This window comes from Strix uralensis, chromosome 2 (genome assembly GCF_047716275.1).
Source record: "Strix uralensis isolate ZFMK-TIS-50842 chromosome 2, bStrUra1, whole genome shotgun sequence".
Classification (NCBI taxonomy): domain Eukaryota; kingdom Metazoa; phylum Chordata; class Aves; order Strigiformes; family Strigidae; genus Strix; species Strix uralensis.
In genome coordinates this window covers 66,341,393-66,362,451 of record NC_133973.1, presented here as the reverse complement: position 1 = coordinate 66,362,451, position 21,059 = coordinate 66,341,393, and the positions used below count along the sequence as shown (strand labels likewise).

Below are 21,059 nucleotides of genomic sequence, written 5' to 3'. Positions count from 1 at the left end.
GGAAGTACCAATAAAGCCAACCTCATGCTAATACAATACAGTTAATCAAATATTTCTGAAGCAACAGATTTCAGGACCAGTGCTTTCTGGACCTCTCAGAGCTGGAAACATAGCCTTATGGCCTGCTCCGCAGGGATCGCTCTGCCCATCACCAAGACATGACTATGGCCAATTATACCCAAGTGCTCATTCCAAGATGAAACAGGATCATTGTGGGGAGAGGGGGCAGAAAAAAGGGAAGATGAAGAAAAATGTCAGAATCCTGCAGGCTTAAAAAATCAAAAGTAATTAAAACCACGCAGATTCAAGTCTACTACAGATTTATCAAATATTTAATACAGAAAACCCTTAAGCGTGCCGCTGTCAACTGAGCTTAAGAGAAATGTTCTCCTTTCCTAGCATATAGCTTAATCTGTTCCCAGGACGCCTTTCTTTACTCGGTAATTTCAGTTTACACAGAAATGAACTGTGGATGTATATTTTAGCTAAACAACTGCCTTTCTTTAAACAGACCCTGGGTAAAAAGGGCATTAACCTCCTCTCCCTCTGCCTGTTCAGCACCACTTATCAGTGAGATGAAGGAGTATCTTTTCAAAGCATGCCCTTTAATCCTTCTGGTGCCTAAATGTGACGCTCCAGCAGTGCAATGCCCCCCAGAGCGGGACGTGTGTCGTCCCCCCAGTCCCGGCTCTCATCTTCAATCAATCCCAGCACGGAGAGCATGAAACACAGTGGGTTAAATTCAGCAGAGCAGGACAAACAGGATCCATGTCTGAGGGCAAGAGTGTCTTTCTCCTGAGTTTGTTCTAGCAATCCAAACACTTCAAGGGGTCAAGTTGGAAATGTGCTGTAATTTAAACTCTTCCCAAGAACATAACCTGCTTTCAGCAATTCCTGCATGGGATAGGTCCAATCAATGGAGGGAAGAGAGCAATTCCTCAGTACCCAGGCACCTATATTATTACTGAATTTGCCATACAGAAGCAATTAACAACAATTAGAGCCTTTTGCCTACCCAGTGCCTCACAGAGGTCAGCACCAATCCATCTAAGAAACAGATCAGCCCATTTGCCCAGGCTTCCTGCTATTTTTCATCCAGTTAAATCTTCAAGAAACACCCAGTCCTAAAGGAACTGTATAGCAGCCTACACCTTCCCTTAATGCTTTTTCAGCCTGTCAGTACCGTACGCACCACATCTGAACAGTTTTACCCTGGAACCGGCGCAGCTCCTTAGCAAATGAATCTCTGTCCAGATGGTGGTCTCAATAGAAACTCCTCTAAGTACCTCCTAATACCTAAAAAACAGACTTGGCTCAGTCCTCCCGCAACTGCCACCTCCTTGCAGATCACTGGAGTCGGGGGGGCAGGCAAGAAAGGAATCTTAAACACCTTGAGAGTGATCGTGGTTTTCCTGGAAAGAAGGCTATGTGAGTACATTCAAAATTGCAGATATCCAAGTGGGAGAGTTTTGATCTTTATAATTTGTTGCCTGCTGCTACCACAGAGACCACTGCAATATTATCCAGCACCTGAAAGACTGAATAAAGATACAGCGGCAACCAGTGTGCATAATGCTGGAGAGGAGAGAGACATCAGTTCCTCTTCATCCCCCGCTGCTCACAATATGGCACAAGGCCACAGACAATCTTACGCACGCCTCAATTCATCCACAAGGTGAGAAAAATCTGAATAGATACCTAATTTTACTTCACCTGATAAACCAAGCAGGCTGGGAAACTGAGTATAATAAGCCTGGTGTGTCCTGCACCTCTCCGACCCACTCCGCTCCCTTGGAGGGCAGGAAAAGCAGTTCCTGGGCAGTATGGTCTGAATCAAAGCATAGGGGCAGGAGGCTCCCAGGGGGAGAGCATCACTCCTGCACAGGGAGCGGATGGCCCTGGCTGCATTTGGGGAAGAGAAGCACAACCGGCAAAAAAAACTGACTAAGCTCCAGGCTCCAAGGGCAGTCTCTCCACATTTAAAGCTTCCCCCACCAAACGTTATTACCATCCTGACAAATTAAATGAACCATTTCTTAAGGCCATGATGCCCACACAGTCTCAGGGGGACGATCGCACAGGCTAACCCACAGAACCAGAGACGGGATGTGGTGATGGTCCACGTGGAAGCTGCAAGCCAACAAGCTGAAGTCAGATCTGCGGGGATGACCTGCTCTCCTCCCTCAATTCCCCCATTCCCTCTCTACCAGTTGCCTAATACTTACAGATTTATACACTGCCATTCAGCATTTACAGAGCCACTAGGCGCCTCCTCATATCTAAAGGACCAGGAAACAAAATTCATGTATACTAAATGTCCTACAGTGAATTGCACTGAACATCTAAAAGTCGCATTAAATTTTGAAAAGCCAGAAGCACTGCAACAAAGCATTTGAAGCGGGGTGGTGGGGAGCGATGGTGCTCTCCTGCATGGCAGTGCTGGTAAAATTATGTTGCAGAAGTAGAAAATTTTAGAAAAGGCTGTTAAAAATGAGTTGTATTAAAATTTAAACCAGTCCTTCCCCTTTTATCTTTCTGACAGAATGACTTTTTTACCTGCCACACCCAACCTCAAAGTAAATATGAGCTAAACTACAGTTTATCCAGCTCAGTACTGCATTTTCCTCTCCTGAATATAATTAACAGCCACCTCCAGTTTAAAAAGAGATTCCTTAAACTAACAGCTGCATCAGAATCAGCACTGAAATGCCTTGAGAGCTTTTGCTTAAACCCACACTTTGAAAAGTCATGACGGAGTTCATTTTCATAAGTCTGAAGATAGAAGAAAGTGAAATGTTTTGCTAAAATTTGTTCTGCATATGTGTAAGAAAGCTCCCCTCTAGAAATGCATTTCACAAAATCATGTGGAAAAATAGCATGAAGCTATTCTCTTTGTAAAAGAGCAAACTGATTTGCAGAGGATGGGGTTTGAGGCTTAAAGGGGAAATTCAGAGATAAGAAGGGACTTTAATTTTGTTTTTACATGAAGAGTTCACCAGAACACATCGGTTAAAGCTTTTGCTTTGTTTTGATGTTGCACCAACACTTGCAAGAAGTAACTTTGTGGGGAAAAAAAACCCAAAACAATCCCAAACAAAACCAAAAAATCCCAACAAAGTCCACTTGGTATAATTCAGTAGAAGGCTGTATTTCTGCATTGGATGCAAACAGTGCAGAACTGAATCAGCTACTGCCTGCTGGGCTGCACCTGGATTAAACAAAAGTCAGAAAATGACAGCAAGCTTTCTAGTCAACAAGAGGTGCCCGCTTTGCTCAGGAGGATGAGCTGAGACCTGATGCTTTGTCTGGCACCAACCATGAGGAGCTACAATCCCCTTTTTAACCAAATTTGCAGCAGACTCCACAATGGTTTGCCATCACAGACACAGAGCAAATGCTGGGTTTTGATCCTGCGCTTTTGGGAAGGATGATGATGTCTGTCCTGTGTGGTCACCATCAAACCTCTCCCCTGTCCGGCCACCTTTTTGTCCTTCCCACACCAAACAAGTCGATTGTGCCCAGTTTCTTCCCTCCTCTCCTAAAAGAGAGAAACAAAGGGTGGCAGTCTCTAAAGGCTCGAGACCAAGGGATCTGGGGCTTGGTTTATTACATGCTTAGCAGAGCACTGAATTACTGGTGGTTATTGCCTAGTTTAAATGCTTTCCTTAAAAGAGAAACATGAGCAAACAAGCATGTGTCATGAAAAAGCCCCTATTCAGACAGGAGCTGACAAGAGAAAAAGCATCCAGGGTTTACAACTGTTTATTAGCAGTTTTGCATTCAAGCACCGGCTGAGGTTGCAGCAAAGACTAATGCAAAGAAATCCCCACCCTGTCCACCACCTCCTCAGGGGGCTCGTCTAGCCCTGGATTTACCACCTGAGGTTAGCACACACCAAGTACCCAAGGCTGTAACTACACGAACTTAGCATGTGTCAAGGGCAGTGTGTCTTGTCTAGACAAAGACTTTCAATGCACTTTAGTTAGCATATACACACCTCACACCTTCAATCTCGGCAGAAAGAGGAGCCCTGGGAAAAAGCATCCCCACAGAGCTCCTCCAACTGCCGCCTAGGCCAGCAGGGAACACCCTCACCTCAGGGGATGGCACCACAGTTTTGTCCGAAGGGAAGGGGGGGGCGGGGGAGGAACAAAGTACCCCAGTGAAACAAAAGACAAGACCCAAGACCATTTTCCTTCTCTTTTTTGCTCTGCTGACAGGTAACAACTGCGACCCCTCTGCCTCCACGTCGCAGGCAAACAGTGCTGCAATTAGAGATAAGCCCGAAGCCTTCATCTTGGGCACACATCTTTCCAATGCCCAGTAAAGAGGGACTTTAATAGGCCTTCTCCACGGGGAAGCTGGGGGTAGAAAAGCAAACAGGCCCTCACTCCCATCTACCTAGTCATTTATTTTTTCATGAAACTTGTAAGGATTTTAGACTTGTACCCCAAACCAAAACACAGCTGAAGTCAGCCCTGAGGTTGAAAAAGCGTTGAGGACAAAGCAAAACGAATGGAGCCTCATTTCTTTGGAAAGCCAGGGTAAAAAGCGACCACAAGAAAAGACCTAAAGAAGGTACAGAATGAATGTGGAGAAACACGTTAATGAAAAAACAAACAAACCTCACTCATCTTGGCAGAACTACAGCCAATACCAGAGATCACGCGGATTTAACCATATCCTTTCTATTTGTTAGTTACTTTTATACCAAAAAAAGAAAAAAAGCCACAGACAAGCCTAGAGGAAGAAATGCAAAGGATGATGAGTTTAGAGGACGGGAGAGCAGCAGGAGGAATTCACCCACATCAGATGAATACGAGGGAAGGGAGCGAGAAGGACAAAACAAACCACAGAAAGGGAGAGAAACCTGCCACCGCTAAAAAAAAGGGCCAAATAGAAAATTCTTTCTATAAGAAAAGATTAAAGAATAAGCCAAAGAAATTTAAGACGTGAGGCACTTCCAAAAAGTGGTATTTCTAAAAGGAATACTTTTTCCTCTCGAGCCTGACAAGGGAACATTGTCTCAAACCAAAAACGTGCAAGCCTTTGTCCACAGCTCTAACACCAGGCTGATGCCCAGTTTAGTTCCACTGACTTCACCAGATAGGGCCTGATCCTGGACAGCCAAAGTATTTCTAGATTTAAGAAAATAATCTAAACAAAACCAATATACACCTGAACACTGCAGAAGGATTACCTCTACCATGTTCTTATTTCACCACACTTCTCTCAAATGACATTTAAGGCTCTTAATTTATAAATATACAGGCAGTCTGCATAATCTGTTAAGGATATTATTCATGACAGCCTAAGACAGCAAAGACATTCAAAACATTTCCCTCAAAACATTCAAATCATGAAATCTCAAATTTGTTGAAGAGAAGTTTGGCTCGGGCACTCACAAGACTTCTTCTGCTGTCACGCAGAACAGTTCCCAAAACTAGGTGGTTTTGCTGACGGCTGTGATTCAGACACAAGTCCCTAGTCACCTCAGCACGCTGTTTTTATCATCTTTAAAAGCTGTCCGTAGTCACTATTAAAAGAAACCCACAGAATTCAGCACAGCAGAGGCAAACCCAATCTATGCCTTGCAAAGAAAACTCAGGACTCAACATCCTTGGAACAGCCCCATCCGACTCTCAGGAAGAGCAGCATCTCAAGGTCAGGTTATAAACACAGCTCTCTGGGAAACACTCTGTACTGCTGCTGGGTGCACCGTGCACAATCTGCACAGGAAAAAAAGGAATGGCCTTTGAAGGTGGACAAGCTATTAAATTTTTACTAGGTGAAATGTTTACTGAAATAAATGTAGTCCTTTCCACTCTTGGTTATTATCATAACACATACAGTAACTGACATACAATTAATGGAGCTTTAAACCAAAAGTTCTTGGAAGGAAAATGCAGTCCCAACTTTTCAGCTAACCTTGACAAAAAGCCAGGTTTTGGCAAAGTTCAGCAATGCAAGTGGCTTTATGAGATTCCCCATTTATTGGACACCTCTCACCCTCACAACGAGCACTGGCTCAGAGCAGAGGATGTCAGAAGAGGTTCTGCCAACTCAGCACCATCCACCACCGACACAGACCCACGAGCAGTCAAAGCTCAGCAGACCAAACTACCACCTCAGAAGTACTGTACCACCCACACCTTCTTCAGGGGGTTTTCATGTACATATGCCATTTCACATCAGTCAACAGTTCAGACAACAGTACCAAAAAAAGAATTTCATCTCCTCTTCCCCTAAGCATATTGAGACTGCAGACTGAATGGATATTAACAGTAATGTGACACTTTAATACCCAAGGCTACTGGCTTTGTTTCCAAACTCCTGAGAATCTACAAACTGAGCTGATGACGTCTTTACAGATTTGAAATGCTGTTCACATTCCTTTTTCCCATCTTCTATGTGAGTTACAGAGAAAGATTAAAACCCACATTATGGTGCTACGGGGTCAGTAGATTCTCCAGCGAGTTGAGGTATCCTCAAGAGCCAGTGCTTTCAGCACAGCTCTGTACTGTGTAAGCAAGCAGGATCCCTCTCCCTTCAGGAATAAAGTAATCAGATACCACCCAAGGCATTTCAGCTGCCTGCTTAACCTTCCTTTCTCCTTTCTGCAGTAGGAAATCCTACTGGTGGGGTACACAAAATAAAACCTTCCCCTTTCCCATACAGCCCAGTGCAACCACACTGTATGTATACCATATTTCCTTACAACAACAGCACATGCTGACTACACGCTTTGTGATCAAAAAGCTAAGAGGTGCAGAGCAGCACCAGAAGAGGACACTCCAAAGTCAAACCCCAATCGCAGCAAGGACTTGATCTGCAACCAAAGTTGCAGTGTCAACGACAGCGGTTTCATTGCCCGTTTCTCTCTTTCTTTCCCAAAATCCAACGCAAGCACTGCCACGATGCTCAGTCCATGAGGAGGCACCTCCAAACTCAGCAACTTAGCCAGAAAGAAGTCTGCTCAATAACTATTATATTATTTTATTCCTGAAGAGGAAACCAGAGTACTCTTCCATTACCTCAGAGGAAACCTAAGGAAAGGTAGCATTACTCAGGACTGATTTATTGCCTCAAGCCGTTCAGAAAACCATAAAGCCAGTGACATATAAGACAAGCAACTCATTCACAAGAGCTCTTTGATCTTAAATACAAATAAAATTAGGTCAATATTAAAGATTTTCATTTCTTGCTATATAAGACTTCCACAAAGGCTAAGAAAAGGTTTTCCCATCCCTTCTTTTAACACTCAAGTTATTTAGCAAGTAACATTTCTTTCACATGACTTGAAACATTTTCTCCATAATCACTTGTCATCACTCCAGAATTTAACTCTTGGTGAGAACCTAAAACGCTCAGGCGGAGCTAAGCATTCTCCACAGCCCCCAAGGACAGGTCAGATCAGAGAATTTCATCGTGTTTCAGGTGGGGGAAAGGAAGGAGCAAAGCGCACCCTTTCCAACACTCAGATAAAAAAAAAAAAAAAAAAAAGATTTTTCGGTAATTTGTTATTCAAAGCATTCCAGCGATTTTTAACAGATGAAGAGGAGAAAGCCTGTGCCGTCACTATTAATAGGCTGACATTCTTTCTTCCCCCGCAAGACCACACCAGAAACACAGGCAAAGGTGACAATTTAAGGGGGCCTGGAGGCGTGGCAGTTCTGCCAGAGCCCCAACCCCTGCGGCACAGGGAGTCCTCTGAACATGCCCCGGGACGAGCACATCGGCTGCAAGGTACAGCGCTGGTGTACAAAACACCTGTCGTGAAATGAGGGATGTCCTTTGCATCCCAGACTTCCCTGTAGCTCTCAACGCTGTGCCTTTTGTTCCTTCTCCTATGACAGTACATCATTAACTTAATCTGCCGAAATAACAGCGAATTGCAGGGTAAGCTAAGGATATGGCATCACCTTGCATTTTCAGTTTAACATGCTTGATTGTGTTAGGGTAGCTTTAAAATTTTTTTTATTTGCTTTCTAAATCAACCAAGAGCTCTCATATGCAGCAGAAGGCCCCTGAAGCTATCACTGTAATGTGATATCTGCTCATAAACGTCAATATACCAATTTTAAAGGTATTAACGCCGCTGTTTAGTCATGGTAAAATATCCTATTACCTGCCTCACCTCCGTTACAGAGAACTATACAGTTAAATGTGAGCAATTCAGTTCAGGCCTTTCTGCAAAACTCATTTAAACAGAAACCTCACCAACTGCAAGACAGCAGGTAACAATTCCACCACAAACACAAACAAAACAAGCAGGGGTACCACCTTGCTCTACGAGATCCACCTGCCCAGTCGCCCAGGAACATTGAGCCCCTTTCCTCTGAGCAGCTCTTAGGAGACCAGAGGGTCAACATGCAAAGTCTTCCCTCTCTTTGGCTTGGGTAAGTGTGAAAGCTGATCCCAGCTATCACTAAGACAAAGAAGGGATCTCTTTTGATTAAAGCACAGAACTTTACATCCAGAGATTTGGATTGTACCTCTGTCATGAATTTCTTGGGTGGCTGGGAATAAGTTACATCAGTTCCCCACTGTACTTCTCTCCCACAACCTCACACCGAAGTAAAGAACAATGGATAACCTGAGTATCAGAGGAGAAGCACATGAGAGCTCCACTTCTTTCTGTGTTTATAAGGGAGACTACCAAGCAAATTGACAGTTCAGTTTAACAAATGATGCGGAATATAAAACTTCAAGTACTTCAGGAATGTCCGCTGTAGCTGCTGAAGGAACATGCAGTATATTGCTTCAAAAAAACCCAAGTGTTAATTAGAGAAAAGATTCTCAGATTTACAACAGATTGAGATTTAAAAATAAGATTCACATCCAGATTGAATTCTACTAGCTGAGCTTACAGCTACGGAGACATGGCTGGGAAAAGAAAAAAAAAAAAACAAAACACAAACAGGTTTGATGGGAAAGGATACCTTGCAGAGAAGCACACCTTTGAAAAAACAACTTGAATGTCAGGCACTTAATTACAACCCTTATCAACATTATCAGAAGAGTTAAAGTATTTCTGTAATTCTCTCCTGAAAAACAGTAACCTAGAATAAATGCATTCTCTGTAGAAGTATAATTTATCTGAACAGGAAAGACCGCAGCACTTACTGCTAAAGGCACAAAGAGGAGACACAAGGCATCGATTGCTTTTCATACTGATAATTCTTCTCAACCAGATACCTCAGAAGTTCTGCAGAAATAAACCTGTCTACATTTAAGGTTCCAGTCTTCACATAAGAGTGTGGAACAAACTAAGGGCAAGCACATTCACTTCTTGGTAAATGCATACAAAAAACAGGTCACTTATTTATGAGTCTTTTGGGGAAAGGGATGCTTCTCTTCCAGGGATGGGCAAGAGGGGTTGTATATGTCATTCAGTTTTACACATCCACTTACAAAGTCATTCTCACTCCTACTATATGTCCTGCAAAGAAGATGGACTGTAGGAGCTACTACCTTCATGGTACAGAGTGGGGTCAACCTGTCTGACCTTACACATCTAGAAGACATACAATTGAGACATTCATCCTAAATTCCCATTATAATTAACTGACAACGTCTCAGGTAAGGAGCAATTTATCTCATCCTAGGGTAGTCATCTCCAGAGGCTATTCCCCTGGCCTATTTCTCTCCACTGTGAGTCTTGGAGCACACAGCTCAGATTTAGACAGCCCACCTACTTAAGAACCTTTCAAAAGTACCATCCAAGCTCACTGCACAGAAACAAGCCGTAAATTACTGACCAGACGTGCATATCTGCAGCTCTCACTACAAAATGCATTTTCCACCTATCAGCCCACCGTAAAATAACTGGAGATACACAGTGCTATCAGTTTTTTGGAGAAGCATAAAAGAAACTCAACTAGGGCTTCCAGTCAGCAAACACCTCATCATTATATGCAAACACTGCTGTACCAGTTCCCCCAATAATTGAGTATTGTAGTAGCACATGCTAGTGGACTACAGCTAAGGATCCATCAGCATTTCTATTTTCTTTACATAGCCCAACCCGCAAGGGTTTATAACTCAGCTACAAGTACTACCTCTTGACAACAGCCTTGTCAGATGGGTACAGTTGTGCTTCCTTTTAGGTATTCTATTGAATTTTCCTTGTGAAGCACAAAAATGAAGAAAAATAATAAACTGCAGTAATGTTGAGGGGTCCCAGACTTTAACATGCATAAAGCCAAGTACAGCATAGTATACTTTAACACAGTAAGGCCCATGGACCTTAAGCTTATCCTTCCCAGGCTTGAAAACAAAACAACCCAATACCATTAAATAGCTCGAAGTGTAGGGGGCAGGTTTTGAGACAAGTTTATTTTGGTTTGAGCTTACTGTTTAAATTAGAATCATGAACTCTTGCCCACAGTCATCCCCTATAGCTACTCTCACAAAATCCTAGGAAGAAGGAATTGAAACTACCAGAGCTTAACTGAAATTGACTGTTGTATTTTTAAGACTTCCAGTAATTTTTAACAGTTCCAAATGCAAAAATAAGACACAAAGTGAATCAGCTCTAAGATAAACTTTGAGATAAAACAGCAGGAGTAAACTATTGCCTTGGGTTTTATTGCCTCAGGAAGTTAATAAAACCCAGATTTGGTGCAACCCAGTATTTCAAGCTGCTGCCATTCTTTTAGCTACCTAAGTAACATCCTCCCATTTCTGTCCTCTGGCGAAGCTGCCACGTTCAGGAACCAGAGCCAACAAGTCCATACCGTGGGCTGGTACAAGATAAAAAGATAGTAATCCAAACATTCAAACCTAAAACCAGCCCAATTTTCCGAGCCCTAAAACATCCAGTGAAGCTAAGGCGAACTCCACAGACATAATAAAAAAGAAAAGCCACTTTTGGAGATAATACAACACAAGAGTGAGGAGCAAAAGACCAGGCAGATGGGTGTTATGGATGGACATGAGGACCAGCATTTCCATGTGGAGAGCAGCACTGGAAAAAGGAAAGTCTTCAGAGGCAGGTAAGGAGCTGGGCAGTGCCCATACCTCCAAAGCTGCAAATGCAAGGTGCCCAAAGGGATCTTTTAGAAATTCCCCAGCCAGGGTGCTGAGAAGAGCATTAAGCAAGTGGACCTCAGCAGCAGCCCCAGAGCCAGGGAGTTATTGGGGCACTCAAGGCACACAGAGGCAGGGAAGGAGGTAGACAAGTGGCCATGGAGCACCACCAACAGCCCCAGCAACCACGTTGCTGACCCCAGCCCACAGCAGACCTTCTTCAGGGGCAGTGTGCTGCCTTGCTCCAGGAAGCATGTGCCTGCAGCCCACATGGCTCCTTCAGCCACAGGTACAAACCCATGAGTCACTGTGGTCCCTGCACAGAGAGCAGCTCTTATCAACGCACCACGGGACAGCTCCAAAGGGAGGTGACAGAGACATACCACATAAGCGCTACAATACCAGTATAACTGCATCTGCATTAGGAATTTTACCACATTAGCTGTTTTATTACTAGACAGGCTGATCAGGACCTGTTGGCACTTGCAGTGTCCTGTTTGTATAGCGCTAATGACAGCTACAGTGGCAGAGCAACCCAGGGAGGTGCAGCTTCAGTGGGAAAGAAGCATTTTGCCAGGACTGTTAAACAATCTGCCCCAAAAGACATCACTTATTCTGGTACATGGTCACAACACTGCTAGGTGGGCTGAGGGAGGTCTCGTCAGCCCAGGCCATGCTGAAATCAGCACAAAAACTTGTGTCATTAAATCTTCCCCTTGTGTGCATAAGCCCAAAGCTTGTCTGGCTAGTGAAAGCTAGTGAACTGCCATGAGTAAAAGCTAATCTCTTTCATAGTATATATAGTTTAAAATATAAATTATATATGCCAATGTATTTCTACTGACAATTAAGCTGTTTCTTACTTTTTCTTATATTAAACACTTCCTCAACTCCACATTACTTTTTGTCACCCACAACTATGAATAGTCCACTAATTCATTCTCAACATTCAAGCCAGCTTCTCCTTCTTCACCCTCTGATTCCCTCTGTAAATTCACGTTCAGTAATTCAGTAAATTCACGTTCTGAGCTGTCCCACTATCTCTTCCTAACTCCACATCTTCCCATAGATTTGGTCCTTCACTTGTCAGTATGATGCAAGATGAAGCAGGAGGAGGGCATGGGAAAACCCTAGGGAGAAGCTGTCAACACCCTTCATGCCTCCTACAGTGAGTTGCACAGGGCACCTGAGATAGCAGTTAGTAGCACCAATTTCTAAATAAAGTGGAGAGAAGCCCACTCCATCCATGTGCCTCAGAAGTGCAAGACCTCTGCAAGGGTAGGCACCTCCATTCCCCAGTCTCTGGGATTCATCCTTCTTCAGTGGTGCTTCTCACAGGTTTCCCAATCAGCAGCAAATTAAAACCAGCACCACTGAGGTCAAATCATAGTTCTTCACTACATTCAGAACAGCAGATTTCACGCTGTTGCAGGATGGCAAAGCCCAGCAGAGCACAGGACTGCTCTGCCTGCAGGACTCTCGTGTCTCCAGTCTGTACTCAGTTCTCCTTCTGAAAGCTGCTCTGTCCTTTTTCTGACACTGAAATAGATACCACAGAAGTCAGGACTGCTGAGCCCCATGGCCAGGGAGGAAATACATCAAGCCTTGCTCAGGACAGGACAGAGGACCAGTAACAAGGGTTAAGGAGGCATCATGAACTTCACAACAGGATATTGAGCATTTGGCAGCACTCTGCAGTTTGTAATTGCTGTCCTATTTTGTGCCTCTGTGCAAGTGTTTCACACTGCACCCAAAGCAGAAAATACACTTTGGAAATAAAACTGACATGCAATGTCAAAATCTCCAAGTCCTCTACATCCAGAGCTACCTCAAGGTTCCCAAGAAGCATGCACAGTTGCGGGGTTTTTCCTCCCCCTTCCCACAGTTGCCTGATTTTATAGCCAACAGTATTTTTTCTTGGGCCTGTGCCAACCTGAAAAACAATCAGGGACCCATAATGCTACAAACACAAGGTATTTGATAAGAAAACTCTTGTGCAAAACTATGAGATCCCCTCCCAAATCCACCTCTCATTCAGGCAAGTTGAATTCTTTCCACCAGCTCCAGTGGGAGTTGGACTGGGACCTAAAATAACGCCATAGATAAGGATCTTACTGTAACTTTTGACTACAGTCAAGCTCACATTGTGCAAGTTGATGCTATTGAGCTTGAATATCAACGTCATCCAAAGGCAGGGAGAAATACTTCTGGCGGAGCCAGAGTGTACAGTCAGAAATGTAAAACAGGAAAAACAAAAATACCACCTTCCTTCAAGGAAAACAGATCTCAAGAAGGTAGGTACACAACCTACCCGGCTGAAATCACTCTTGCAATGGAAAGTACCACTTGAAAAGAAGATGACTAGAACATAATGTGTATACGCAAACACATGCTAGACCACATGAGAAAAGTCAGCTAGTATTCTAGTCCAAAAACTTATAATAAAAAATGTATATGCTGAAGGCAGGGAAATGCAAAGGGTGAACACCTCCTGTGATGCTGGATTCCCTTTGGGGACAGTCCTCTACATCATCCCCTAGGGTGGGAGGCGCAGACCTGCCATCATCACAGAGGCCAAAAAAAAAGCATTTCTGCACACTACCGCCAAGGCTCTGCTGCCTGGAAGTTGATAACATGTCACTAAACTTTCCATTACCAGGAGAGAACAAAAATAAAGCAAGGAATGTGTATGTTCCTGGTTTTCTCCTTTCTTTAATATCCCTAAACAAGTAAAAATCCCTGTCTCAGGTCTTATGAATAAAGCTCACCTTCCCCATGCTTGGAGCAAGATGCAGAGACCTTCATGGGGAGAACCATCCACCTTCACCAGGCTGGGAAAATTGCCAACAGGGAGAGAGCACATGCAGACAAAAAAGCAAAGAGAGAGCAGGAGATGATTTCAACTGAAATTTTATCCACATCAGTTGAAAAATCTTCCTACAGAAAGCTGAAAAAATTTCTTAGGAGTCAGCGTAAGACTCTGGGCTCTGTTTTGTTACATCCATCACCTCGAAGCCCTGCCAACACCCAGGTCCTAGAGTTCCACGTCCTCTTCTAATTACTCCAAGAATAAGGAGTCCCTGCCCCAGGAGCCTGCAATTTGATTTAAGACAAGATACAAAAAAAAGACGTTTTGACAAACAGACAGATGGACTGGGGGAGGAAGAACGAGAGGGACATGTGGTTACCCACAATTGGCAGGTTGCTTTCTTTTCTCTTTTTCTTTTTTTAATAAAAATAAATATCAGTAATCCCCACTGGCCACCTGCCTAGCTTTTGTATGTTTAATTAAGGAGGATTTGGGTGATGGAGAACCGGTCAAAAGTTCAGCCAATTTGGGGTGAATACAGGGGGCCAAACATCTAGCCATAGGACCCAGAGAAATGACAGTATTCCAGCCACTGCCTGGTCCTTCCCGATTTCTCCAACAGCAAACCCTCCCTTTGCAACTCAAGCCATTAAAAATCATAGGAGGAAGGGAAGAAGGGCAGTTCATACTCAAGAGAGCTGGTCTGGACCAGTTCCTGAAATCAAATGACCTCACTGATCCTCAGTACAGTTTGTCTTTATAGAGATAAGACTGGAATTGTATTCATGTTTAACAAAATCATTTGAATCCACAATGATGTCCCTTTAGCAGCAAGAGAAAGAAAGGGGACAGGGGGGAAAGAAAAAAATTCAACTGAGTTAGTAAAGAATACCAAGCACTGTCCTCTCTTCCTACCCCTCAACACAGTCACCTTGTAAGATAGAAAGTCCATTAAGACAAAAATAGAGTATCCTTAGTGTGGGAAAACATTTATCCAAGTTTTAATTTATTTTCAAATCAGCATTTAAACGATCACGTCTTACATCATTTCCTTTTATGAGCCAGCAGTTAGACAATACACATCATTTACATGCAGTTTTGGAAGGCTGCAACATAAATCAACAAAAGAAGCCTTCACTATGAATTAACTATTACAAAGCTCTTAGAAAGCCACACCAGCCTGCGTTGAGGGCAATTAAGAGTATCATCCCTAATTCTCATCTTTCTGGTGCACTCCTGTTATGCCTCAGAACTCGCACAAGAACATCCTTACCCCCCAGACATTGCTGCTACAAGAGAATTACAATGTCTATCTGTGAGACCTAACAGCACACTCACAACAGCTATTTTAAAGTGTTAGCTGTCTTTAAAAACACATACACACACACACACCCCAAAAAAAAAAAAAAAGAGAAAGTGACTGAGCAAGTTAGCACAGTTCAGTCTCAATAGCAAAATTAATAAGACTTGTGCCTCTATGAATGATCAGATGGTAGAGATTTTAAAATTTGCAAAATATCAACTGATGCCTTTAGTTTACAGGTCATTTTTGCATTAAAAAAGGAAGGGAAGCAAACACCCAGTTCGAATCTTATATCGAGGCAAATTTCGGGAGTGTTTTCATTTTGTGCGAGCCAAACTTCAAATTAAGCTTACTACTGGATGTGAAAAACTAAAATCTAACCGCAGCAATGCTAAAAATGTTCCTCCACTATTCGCAAAAGATAAAAAAAAGAAAAAAAAAAGTCTCTAAGGCAGCTGATCATTTGGTAAGCTGGCTACGAGTTCCAGTGACACCGACGCGCTCTGATAACGCGGGACGGAGCTGCGGAGGAAAGGAGACGAGAGGCACAGCCAGCCCGCCGGACAGTAGCACGCACAAAAAGCACAATTAACAGGCTAACACGGTTCTTCTGACGAATTCTGCGCCGTTCACCCACACACACACACGCCCCCCCCGTTGCCCCTCACTAGTGCAGGCGGCACATCGCTACCCTGTTGCTGAGGGGGGCTCAGGGGCGCTGAGCCCCAGGCCGGGGGGGGGGTGGGTCGGACAGGCTGGGCGCTGCTCCGGACAAGCCCGCACAAGCCCCTCCGCTCCCATCAGCTGATACCAACCTGTTGGAAGGGAAATTTTTTTTCTCTAAACCCCAGTAGAGGCGTGGGGCTCCTTAAAAGTGTTACACGGCAGACTCCAGGGGTGCCGCGGCCACTCATTTCGGCACCGGCACTCCGCTCGCTGTATTTTGCAACGTTTAACCCTTTGCTTGCTAACTTACAAGCGCTGCAGCTTGCAGAAGCTTCCTTCTGTGCCATTTTGAACTAACTACGAAAGGAGAAACAACTTCCAGGCCGGCCTTTCATTCCCCGGGATTTCAGATGAGCAGCAGAGGAGCTCTGCTTTGCCCCAGGATGAGCGAGCCACCCCCACAACTGCCCCTTCCCCTGTGCTGGGCAAAGACTTCCCCAAAACACCCCCTTTCTTTTAGGCACCCAGGGCTGGCTCATTTTTTCCCCCCTAATTCACAGTTGTGTCTAACAAGCTCCTCTTGAAACACAAGGCTCCTTCACACAGAAGAGGCGTGAGGTTATGAAGGTAAAAATAATGCAAACACTATGGACTTTAAGCAGAGCAGCTGAAAACTTAGTATTTTTAACACCTCACCGCCAAGGTCCCAGGCCCACAGTACACTCCACAGAAGCCAACCTATTTAATGGCATAAAACCCCAGGAGGATCCACACAGGTCTGTGACAGGTAGTAACTCCACTTGCATTTAGGTGACAAAAAACCATGGGCTGCCCTCATATTTCATGTGCATATATACATCTATGTACCACTATATACATCTATACACCTATATATAGCTAAATAAATAGCTACAATAGAACTATCTATAGCAACATCGCTAGCTGGCTAGATCTGAGCTATTCCCAGCAAGCTCAGCTAAGGCAAAGAGGAGAAAAACAGGAGTATTTTCTGCTTTTCAACAGGTCGGTGCAGTCTCCTTCCCACCACCGCTGGAAAGCGGACTCCCCAGCAAGGCAAACGACCTTCGGTATCATCGCCGGGGTGTATGAGCTAGACAAAGAGATAACGTCATGCCCTCTCCCGCTCCCTCCGTCCTCCCCGCAGTGGCAGGTAGCCAGCCAATCCCGCGCCCTGCGCCCGGGTGACATCATCGCTGATGCCGATACACAAAATGTGGAAGTACATCAAAGTAGAGGTACCCCACAGATCTCGGGGCACGGCTCCTCAAAGCCAGCCCACCCCACCCCCCACCCCCCGCCAGTCCCTTGAGATGACAGAGCGGTTAAAACGGCAATAAAAGCACCTGGGAAGAGGGATTTCAAGGAGAGGTTGCTGGGTAGGAAGAAAGCGGAAGGCAATGAGCAAACACAGCGTAACCACGTTTTTTCCCTCGGTTATGCAGTTCCTCCGAAAGCCCTCAAAACATACACACAGTTTCACCTTTGGGTGTCCCTGCAGCATTTTTCCTAACAAAAAAGTGGCTGAGAAAAGTTAAATACTATTGCATTAATACTGAACTGATTTTTTTTTTTTTTTTTTTTTACATAACTGCATTCTTTCAAGAAGACAGCCAAGGTTTAACCACAGCAAAGAAGTTTTTTGGTTTGGTATTTTTTGCTTACATGCAACCCTGTTGGGTGTCCACATTTTAAGACCACGTACACAAATGTGGAAAAATGCCTAAGAAGTAGCAGTGCCAATCCAAACTTACACACCTGTCAATCCACTACTGTCTGACAGGCTCTACAGCAAAGCAGTTTTTAACTATTTCTTTTATTCCTGGCACTCAAACCATCATGCTCTCAGTTGCAAGAGGAAATATTGCCACCGTTGTCTAACCCATGAGGAAGAGCAGAGGAAATCTCATCAGACACACACTAAAACTAATGCCCTGACAGAAACTGCCTGCCTCTCCCTGTGTCATCAGTGACACCGATGCCCTTAGACCTCAGGTGTTCATTCACTCTTCCAAATCAATAAATGCGTGTGCCAAGTTTCATTTCTAATGCTAACTATTCCAGGAGAGTTCTAGCGTACCTAAGGAAAATTAAATTTAAAATTTCTACTGTCAAGACTGTTAAACCACCGAGGACTTTGCTCATTAAGTCAAAGCATTAACAAGTAAGCCGAGAAACAATACACCAAATTGCAATAATTAACAGGAGAGTTTCAAGTCACACATTCACGCCCTACTTTTTTTTTTTTTTTTTTTTTTTTTTTTTTTAAGAAGGGTTCAGGTGATGCAAGCTCTGGGAGCATAAGGATTCAGAAAGAAATTAAATGGTGTCATTTATTTGTCAGAAAAAAAATTCAATGGTCATGGTGGTGTCAAAGTGCAGCTTCTCACTCATCTCCCCCCTCTCCTCTGACCTTTTGAGCCACATCCTTTTTTCCAGCATTCTGCTAACAGCAGCAGCCTGGTTATTCCACTTCTAGTCTTAAAATGCAACTTGCACACTGCTTCTCCATCAGGAAGGCTGAGGTTCACGCCCTCAAAACAAACTGACATGTGTTTCATTTGCAGAAGAGGCACCAAAGTGCTTTATTTAGTTACTGGAGCTGCAAGCAGCAGTATCTTGCCATCAGGGAAACTCACCAATTATACTGCCTTGTTTATAAGCAAAAAAAACCCCAAACCAAACAAAAACAACAAAACCCCAAGCAGCTATGATACTCAGTTATTTTCAGTTATCTCTCCTTCCCTCTGCAAATGTGCCTCGCATTTCCACACAATGTAAGGCTAGAGCCTTCCGTCTTTAGCCAAGTATTAAGACTGTGTGAATAATTAGTCATCCTGGTAGCTAGCACTCACTGCAAAGTCATGCAATCTCAAGATTTGTTTGTTCCACTGACTGCACACTGGGGGGGGGGGGGGGGGGGGGAAGTAGGCTAGTTTCACACCCACATGGGCACTCTCTGATTTCTATTTTTTTTAAAGTCATACACTTGTCAAACAGGTTATTCTGGGAATTCTGATTTTCACAAAATAAGCTTCCCTCTTCGATCGCTTATTGTTGTCACTCTGTCCCACCTCCACCATTGCACAGCACGGTGGGATCGGATGCAGCACCACTCACCCCCGACTCCACAGCTTCAGCACTTTGAAGGTTTTCCAACACGGAAACCTGGTGACAATTTTAATGAAGGCCAATGCCTTTGTCTAAAGTCACCGCAGCAGCAGCAGCAACTTCCATGAGGACTTCCAGCAGCAATTTTGAATAAGCCCATGGACCTAATTGTACAGCCCGGACACAGTGACAGTGTCCACTGGGTTTGGTCATTTCTCTGGAGGGGGGCGGGGCGGGGGTAGGTGGAAATAAGGACAATAAAGGACCGTTTCACCATTTCAGGATGGATACTTGGGAGAGTAATTTGGGTCTCTTTGGAAAAGCAGAAGCCAAGAGGCTGACAAACTTGTCACGGGCAGCAACAATGACAAGGACAACATTTTTATCATCCCTAACCGTTCCGCTCGCCACACCGGGTGGCTCGCCCTCAGTCGTGTGCTCAGCGCGGCAGAGACACCGGGTACCCTCTAGAAAAATGGCAATAATAAAAAGGAGAAGAAATTCTGCCACAAACCTTGTAGACTTGCCCGTACGTGCCATTGCCAACCACTTCCACCAGCTCAAAAATCCCAGCGGGGTCCTGGGGGGGAGGGGGGGGCGAAAGGGGCAGAGGGGGCAGGAGGGGGGGGGGGGAGAAGAAAAGCGGGGTTACATTTTTGTCAGGCGATGGCTGCTGGCAGAGCCCAGCGAGCGAGCCCGGCTGCTGGCGGCGTGCAGCTGTTGCGCCCTGTTTTTCCACGCACATGCCAATACATGCAAACAAAGGAAAAGCAGCCCAGGGCCGCGCTCCCCCCGCCCGCCCCCGCGGGGCTCCCCCCACGCGGCCACCGGCCCCCCGCGCCCCGGTACCGGCCCCGGTACCAGCCCCGGCCCCGACCCGGCCGCTCCCACCCCCGCCGGCCCGGGCAGCCCCGGCAAGGGGCGCGCCGGGCCCGGGGGGGGCCCCCGCCCGCCGCCTCGGCCCCCCGCCCCGGCACTCACCCGCAGGGAGGAAAGGTCGATATCCACCAGACTTTTTGCAGGAGAATCGTTCGCCATTTTCCCGTCTCTTCTTTTTTTTTTTTTTTTCCTCCTTTTTTTCTTCTCTGTTAAATAATAGCGAGGCCGCCCCCCCGCCCCCCCTCTCCCCGAAGCAGCTGTGAATCGCGCGGAGCTCCGCTCCTCTCCTCCCTTCCGCCCTTCCCTTCTTCACTCCAGCCCCGCCGGGTTGAAACTCTTCAGCATTGGGAGGGGTTGGCGGGGGGATGATGGATAGATGGATGGATGGTGGGAGGAGGAGGGGGCAGAGGGAGGTGAAGGAAGGAAGGGAAGGAGGAAGGAGAGGGGGTGCCGCGGGCCGTCTGTCTCCCCGCGGTGCAGTGCGGGGCCGGGGGCTCCCCCCGAGGCGGGCGGCGGTGCCCTGGCCGGCCGGTGGGTCGGTCGGTGGGTCGGTGGGTGGGTGCCCGCGCGTCCCCGGCGGCAGCGGGCTCACACCATATCGTGGCGGCGGCGGCAGGAGCGGCGCCGGGGCCGGCAGCCTCTGGCAGCCTCTCGGTGCGCTCCGCGCCCGGGCATGGCACGGCACGGCCCGGCACGGCACGGCCCGGCCCGGGCGGCGGCGGCGGGGCGGTGCTCACGCCGGGAGCCGGCAGCGGCAGCCGCGGCCGCGCTCTCGCATGGGGGGGGGGGGGGGGGGGGGGGGCTCACGCCCAGCGCCGCGGCGGAGCCCCCGCCGCCTCCGAGCCCTTTCCGCGGTGCTGCCCTCGCATGAAACGGCGCCGGGCACCGGCGGGCAGGGGCTGCGCGTCCCGGCGGCGGCGGCGGGGCTGGAGCGGGGTGCTGCGAGCCAGACAAAGATAGCCGGGGAGGAGGAGGAGAAGGAGGAGGAGGAGGAGGAGGAGAAAAGGGATACAAAATACACTGCGAGCAGACAGAGAGAGAAAACAGCTCCCCCTTCCCTTCTCCAACAGGAAAAACCGGCGGAAACGCGCCCGCCCCAAAGCACTGCTGGGTAAACTCGCGGGGAGAGAAAGAGAGAGGGAGGACAGGGAGGGGACAGCCCCGCAGCCCTGCCCGCCCCGCCGCGCTGCCCAACAATAGCCCCGGCGGGGCGGGGGTCAGCGAGGGCGGCTCCCGGCCCCC

General features: G+C 46.2%; 1 protein-coding gene across 8 annotated transcripts in view; it reads right to left on the bottom strand.

Moving 5' to 3' along the window:
• The window catches only part of MAP4K4 (mitogen-activated protein kinase kinase kinase kinase 4), a 169,734-nt gene extending 149,142 nt beyond the window's left edge, over positions 1-20,592 (bottom strand). For 4 of the 8 annotated variants that reach the window (XM_074859078.1, XM_074859081.1, XM_074859080.1 and 1 more), the window contains exons 1-2: positions 19,920-20,591; positions 19,453-19,518 (exon numbers count right to left, since the gene is read on the bottom strand). In XM_074859078.1, coding sequence (XP_074715179.1) covers positions 19,453-19,518; positions 19,920-19,976 — 123 coding nt within the window. In that variant the 5' untranslated portion in view covers positions 19,977-20,591. Of the gene's footprint in view, positions 1-19,452; positions 19,519-19,919 lie in introns of all 8 variants that reach the window. The other 4 variants (XM_074859079.1, XM_074859082.1, XM_074859083.1 and 1 more) reach the window with 3 other exon arrangements.
• Between the last annotated feature and the right edge of the window lie 467 nt (positions 20,593-21,059).